Here is a 7860-nt window from a genome sequence, read left to right as displayed (position 1 = left end):
TATGTTAGTATAACAAAGTTCAGATATTAACATAAAAAAGTTTAGATATGAATATACTTATTTATTATTATAACAAATTTCACATATTTGTATTCATTTATGAATAATTTACAATATCAATATAACTTATTTTATAGTAATTTAAAAACAAATATCAACATATCAATTTACCATATCAATATAAATGTGTATTATTCATACATGAATATTATTGTTTATTGTTTTTATCTGCATATATTCATAATGAATTAAACCAAAAAACATAAAAAAAACACTAAATAATCCCTAACTGTCTTTTGCTGATTTAGTAGCTCCAACTCTTTCTGGAGAAGTACGTAAATTGTGTGGAACTCGTTTTCCACATCCTGAACACATTTTATGTTCTTTTTTAGAATTTTCATATGCTACTTCACCTGCACTTGGAATTCTTTTCTTGATTTCAGAACCTTTATTGCTTTGAACTTCAGGAACATGAATATTAATCTCTTCTGGAATAGGAATAGTAACAACCAAAAGCTTGCATACAACTTCACCATCTGTCTTGCTTTTCAATCCAGGAGAAATATAATCACTCTCAAATTCCTTCAACAACATTTGTTGCTTCTCAGCAAACAAAGCCAATCTCCTTTTGTCATCTCTTATAATATCCAAACATGATTCAAAACTATAATATGAATCATTGAGTAGCTTTACATTCTCACAATCACCTGAATCGGATTGAACAAAACTAAAACGATAATTTCTTGATATCACATCCTTTCTCCATCTCTTCAAAATGTACCTTTCAGGAATTTCTTTAACACCACATCTCATCATTATTGTAAAAGCATGTCTGCATAAAACACCCATACACTTAAAATGTTCACAACTGCAATTTATTTCTTTTTCTTCAGCTTTTATTTCAACCTGATACAAAAACAAAATTTACACATTTACATTCATATAAGAATACTCATATCAACACTTATATATATATATATATATATATATATATATATATATATATATATTCATATATTCATATAATATTCATATATTCATATATGAATAATCTCATTTTCATATATGAATATTCTCATATTCATATATGAATATTATTACATTTTTCATAAAAAACTAGTAAAATTACCTTAAATTCATTTTTAAAATTACTTTTACTGTTGTTGTGCTGCACAATGTAAACTTCCCAACCATCTTCAATACCAACATATGAGTATGTACAGAAAAAACATGCTTTATATATTTCTTTTTGCACCTCAAAAAAATAATGTACTTGTATAAACCTTTGATGCTTGCAGTTCTATTTCTCGAGGTGTTTGCATTTTATATGATGCTTTCTTTGATGCCTTACCAAGATCTCGTTGAGTATTCCTTTGCTTTTGAATGGCAGTGTCGTAATTCATCATGAAACTCAAAAGTAAGTTCCCACTTTCTGAGTATGTATTAAAGAATGAATTCATACTCTCTGACCTCGATGTAGTCTTCATCAAACCACACATTGAAATATCACTAAAATATCCAGGTATCCATGAATCACGTATTGTAAACATGTCTTTAAACCATCTTGTGTCTTCAAGATTGAATTCCTTCATAAGCAAACCCCACTTCACCTCAAAAGCATCAGGTTTCATATTAATGTCCTAAACAAGCTTTGAAAACCTTTTTCTAAAGTATGTGTTAGTAAATAAATCATCTGGTATCTGTATTTAAACAAAAATATTCATAAATGAATAAATAATAATAAGTAAAATAACAATCAATATTCATAAACGAATATACTAATAAGTAATATATTTGAAATATATTAAAATGATACCTTTTTTCAACTTTTCCATTATATGCAACATACATAATCGGTGCTTTGAATTACGAAACACATTCTCAAAAGCTTGTTTTATTGCAGCATCTTGATCGGTTAAAACAAGTGTTGGTTCTTTCCAATGAGTTTTAAGAAATGCTTTAAGCAACCAAGAGTAAGACTCAATGCTTTCATTGCTTAGCAACCCAGATCTAACAGTAACTAATTTTTTATGATGGTCAATAGCAGTAAACGGAACAAAAACCATTTGATACCTAACACACAAAAAAAATGTTCATTAAAGTCAATTTTTGATGTATTAATAATTGAATATAAAAATATTCATATATGAATAAGCTATAAACAAAAATAGATAAAATAACTTACTTGTTTGTTCGGAAAGTCGCATCAAACGAGATAACATCAGCAAATTCAGCAAAATATGCATTCTCCATTTCCTCAGCCCAAAACATACAGTCCAAAACATCATCTTGACAATTAAACTCAAATGAGTAATTTGGATAATGAGCTCGACGGTCATTCATTGTGTTTAATATCATCTGGGCATCTTTATAACCAATAACCATATTGATATCTCTCCTTAAATTTTTATAGTCAACTACTTTTGGTTTTACAAACTCATACCCACCTCTAAAACTTGCCCTCAACTTATGAGCCATAGTTGGACCTATTTTTGATGTGGAAGCACGCACAATAAACTCTTTTTCTGAATATGACATTTGTCTCGCTTTTTTTAAATCGCTTCTCTTCTCAAGTGGATGGTTGTGAAGTTCATCAAACTGAAAAACTTTATAGTCTGGAGTTCCATACACAGATTCAAATATAATCTTTCCTTGACAACCAATAGCTCTTGAATTTGAATTTCGTTTCCTCCTAACACCACTTATACCTAATGTGTGACAAGATTTCTTTTTCTGTTTACCACCACGATTACATATAACATGTTTCTTCTTTATAATCTTGTTATCAAACCTTGACTGTGTGCTCAGTCTAACATCAAAACCACCAATTTCATCATACTCAGAAAATATTTTGATAGCCAACTTTAATGATTTGAAGATTAAACTCTTAAATGGAATAAGTTGAACAGCTACATCTGGCTTATAGACATGTTCTCCAATTATATCATCACAATATTGTGCATCATGTACTGAACTTGAAGATTCACCACCTAAAATAATAATACATGAATAAAACAATAACATATATGAATACATCAAACTCATATAAATAAAACAAAAATTATTCATATATGAATAAAAACATTCATATATGAATACATAAAATTCATGAGGATTCAAAATATATAAAATAAAACATAACTTATTCATATATGAATAAAACGAAAAAAATAAAAAATTTGAAATTACAATTATCAGACGATTATTCATATATGAATAAGACAACAATTTATTCATATTAACATATTCATATGTAAATAAATGATAATCAACAAAATTAAAAACAACAAAATAATTCAATAACTGATACCTTCAAAAAATGAGTTCTCAACATCTTCTTCACTCTCACTCATAGAAGAATACAAATCACCATCAATAACACTAGAATTCGACATAATACACCAAATGATCTATATAAATAAACAAAAACAATCTTAATATCGAATATAACGAATATATCTTACAAAAAAAGTCGTAAAGATGAAAACCTGGTTAATTACGAATATATCTCACCTCAACGTACAAAATATCTTAAAGAAACTCAAATCATATATGATCAGATGATGTAATTAAGCAATCTCTATCGGTATAGAACGTAAATACTACAACGATATATCCGATTAAAAATTAAATCATGTCAGATTCGAAATAAGTATCTCAAACTACTTAACAAAAATCTGATGAAATAACTCCAATAAATATTCGAAACTTGATAGTCTTGATAATGAACTCCGATTAAACAAAATCAAAACGAAGATAATAAGCGTAATTCCAAACAAATTATAAAAATCAATAATCTTGTTAATGAACTTCGATCTATCCGATTCAAACGATATACATACCTGATCAAATCGGCGGAAACTGAATACGAATTAGAAAACTGAAACACAAATGCGAAACTTCACGATTAATGGAATGAATACGTATAATTGCTAACGAGTTATATAAAGAAAATAATCTTGATAATGAATTCCTCATATCCGATTCAAACGAGATAAAGATATCATCAAATTGGAAACTGATAACAACGAACAGGTAAGTTCTATGTAAAAAAATTGCTAATTCACAAAGATACTCTTAACGAAAATGGACACGCGAATTTTTTTTTATTTGAACATGCTAGATAAATGATTGGCTGAGATTGATTCCTCCATTCTCAACCTTTTTTTTTTCAATTGAACCTACCTCATATATATATATATATATATATATATATATATATATATATATATATATATATATATATATATATATATATATATATATATATATATATATATATAGACACACACTAGCCGTTTACCCGCACCAAGCGACGGGTGAAAATAATTTTTTTAGATATTAATTTCTAGAAATTTTTTTTTTTTGCGCAAATAGTTGAAACCCGATTAAATCTTCATTTTCCAGTATAATTATGATTTATGTTATTTTGTCACAACAGATGGGTAACTAATAAATCAACGTCAAGATGAGGTTCATTCAACATAAACTTTTTGCTGGTTTGGTTCCGGTCCGGTTCCAATGCTCATCCTTTAAACAAAATAGTTTCACTTATAGTTTAGTATTTTAGGTTTAGAGTTTATGTCTAAACGGTTTGGTGTCTAGAGTTTCACTTGTAGATAATAATTTATTTCTACAATTAATTTCTCTTTGGTGGACGTTAGGAAATATATTGCTAATATACATTTAAGAATATATATATATATATATATATATATATATATATATATATATATATATATATATATATATATATATATATATATATATATATATATATATATATATGTAAAAAATCAGTTACACATTATTTATGTTTTTTTTGTCAAACTATAATTTTTAAGAAATAATTTTTAGAAGGGATCCCTTTAGGCTTGTAATATTTCACAATTAAGTATATTTTTAGTTATTAAATCAATATCAACACATTGTAATATTCGGTTTTTAATATATAAAAATCAAAGAGTAAAGTTTTCATACATTATACAACGTTGTTAAATGATGTACATTGGTGATAAGCAAGGGAGTAATAGTATTTAACATACATTAGACTAATGTTGAACAAATGTGATTAAACAAAAATAAACAAAATACATAGGGTATTACTGGTAAGTGGTAACACCTTATGTACACAAATAGTAACATCATATAAATGAATTAACAAATCCTACTTGTAATTCCATTACCCAAACTAACAATGCCTTTCTTATTTAGTTCCATTAAAAATTAGATATATAACCAATATGGGGAAAGTATTTGATTTTTTTTTTAACAGAGATCAAATAGAAATAAATCAAGATAATTTAACAGGGAGCTAGCATAATATAAAGTGAGTACAAAATAACGGAAAAGACCTGCATGCAAAAGAAACATACAAAAAGAGTAAACCAAACCTTACAGGGCAATGTACTTATGCAACAATCACCTGAGAGGAATCAAACTTTTCTAGATGCACCAATTAAAAGCAGCCAAACCAAACATAACAAAGAAGCAAAACCATCATAAAAGATTTATGTAAGATTTATATAACAGGAGAGCAAACCACCATAGAAACAAAGAGAAGTACGGGTAAAAATGACCAAACCAGCAAAAAGGAGATGAGACCACCATAGGATCAAAACAGTAGCAACCATTAGGGGCAAGAATGTCCATTCCAATAATAAAAAACAAACAAATCAACTTTTGATGCAACAACTTTGCCAAAAAAAAAGAAGAAGCTCCAGCCATGTAAACTTTGAACCATAGAACTGAATCGCGAGCACTTGAAAGAGCAGACCAATCAAGAAATAGCATCATCAACAATCAGCCGAAACCAAAACATAAGAAACCAGAAGACAACCAACGCCAAAGCAGGGGATAAATGGACTATCTTCCAATAGACCCTAATGCGTAGAGCAACAAAAGCACCTAAAATCCTCAAAATCAATAGATGTTTACTCAAAGTTAAAAGACTTCTACGAAAATCTACTACTATCTTTAAAGTATTTACAAGAGATACATATAAGAACATGCACCATTATCCATAAATTATATGAAAATTTTGAGCCTAAGAATGCATTCGTTCAAAACAGAGATAGTAGAAGCCTTGAATACATGAGCGTTTTGAAACATCAAGTTATGCATTCAACAAAAACATAGAAAAAATGAGAAATACCTAATTGAAAACTTAATAAAGTTAAAAACGGATCTCACCTTACCAAAGGTATGGGCATCAAAATGTAACATGTATGCACAAATTCTTATAATCGTTTGAAAGTACTAAAAGCAGGTAACAAAACCCAGTATGCTTATGTTAAAGCAATTGCCATGTTAAATCTTTGAAACCTCAAAATTCGGTGACACCTGAGAAAATACAAGAAAACCATATAAATAGTTAATAAAATATAATAATGGTAAATTACCACACTGGGAAATGATAAAAAGACATGTATAACCTCTTGTAACAATTAATAGCCGACTCCATCTCCATGATTTTTATAAATGACCCCTATGTTACAATATGCTTCAACAAACATTGGCCTCTAAAGCAGACTTTTGATAACATCATTTCAAAATACACAGTCTTCACACATATAAACACGCCTACACACATACATGTAAAGATACACATATACACACATCATTTTAGCTATATACTTGAATCTTTTAACCGAATCACAGATACAGACACAAACAAAGAAATAACCACTCAGATCACACGTACACATCAACCTACCAAAAACACATACACATATCCAATTGTGCCATGCCACAAACACACACATACATACACACACACAAAGAGAGAGAGAGAGAGAGAGAAAGAGAGAGAGAGAGAGAGAGATGAACCAAGACCTGTAAGATTGTTTTAATCAGTTAATTTCTTGAAAGACTCTGTTGATTAGCAGGTAGCATGTATGATGTATCAAAAACAAAATTTGGGTAACAAGCTAAATTAGAACGAAAATGAAACTTAAATCAGTTAATATGAAAAAAAATAAGAAGCCAGATGCATTCATTTTTATACCTTCGTTTCCGGTAAGCATCGTTGATGCAGAGAGGGAGAAAGAGAGACATAGTAATCGTATAACAGAGTTCGAGAGAAGAGATGGAGAAGGGTTCTTATCAGACTCAGAAAATTAACACAAGTAGGCAAAACTTCCATCACATATTTTGTCATCAATCAACATCATCACCATAATTCACAGAGCAGAGTTAGAGTCCAGTCCAAACTCTAAAACATATGAGGACAGGTGGCATGACTCTAGTCTATTGGGCAGAGTACCAGCTCTGGGCAAATTTTGCATCAACTAATAGCTCAACTTTAAGAATGTTCTTCCCATCAAAATGCTTTGACATGCAATCCACCACTATCTTCTTCGGAATGTCTACCGACTATGTTAGCCCTTCCAATATCACTTCATCATGAACCTGTGTATGTGTGTTCCAAATCTCATTTATCTGTTTATTTTAGATCTTACTTTAAATATAAAAAACAAAAGCAAAACTGTAGAAGAAACTTCCACCCAAGTTCTCTCAAATGAGCGTTTTTAGATATTTCCAACATGGCACTCATAGCAACATCAACAACACTTCCCTGTTCATAATATATATTTTCTTATATCAGATTTACTTGCTTCCCTTTTTTTTAAATTAGGCTGTTATGTTAGAAAATAAACCTGGACTGGGGGGGGGGGCATTTTGGTAGATGGAAAAGTGCATGGACGTCCCAACAATGTATATACACAATTACACATCCAATTCTGCAAGCTTCCTTTTTACGTGCTTCTTGCCACCTCAGCACTTCTTCTCTACCTCCATACCATTGCACAACCATTTATCTTGATTCATTAACCGAAACCTTCCAATCATGCGATAGCC

At 29.4% G+C, this 7860-nt stretch overlaps 1 protein-coding gene across 1 annotated transcript; it reads right to left on the bottom strand.

Annotated features, from left to right (window-relative positions):
- Positions 1–285: 285 nt before the first annotated feature.
- Positions 286–1631, bottom strand: LOC145095732 (protein FAR1-RELATED SEQUENCE 1-like). The gene is made up of 3 exons (XM_079033564.1): positions 1274–1631; positions 1130–1194; positions 286–906 (listed from the first exon to the last, which is right to left on the bottom strand). The coding sequence occupies exons 1-3, from the start codon at positions 1629–1631 to the stop codon at positions 286–288; spliced, it is 1044 nt and encodes a 347-aa protein (XP_078889690.1).
- Between the last annotated feature and the right edge of the window lie 6229 nt (positions 1632–7860).

This window comes from Lactuca serriola, chromosome 3, assembly GCF_051521515.1.
Source record: "Lactuca serriola cultivar US96UC23 chromosome 3, Lser_US96UC23_V15, whole genome shotgun sequence".
Classification (NCBI taxonomy): domain Eukaryota; kingdom Viridiplantae; phylum Streptophyta; class Magnoliopsida; order Asterales; family Asteraceae; genus Lactuca; species Lactuca serriola.
Note: the sequence above shows the minus strand (reverse complement) of the source record. Positions and strands in the feature narration are given on the sequence as shown.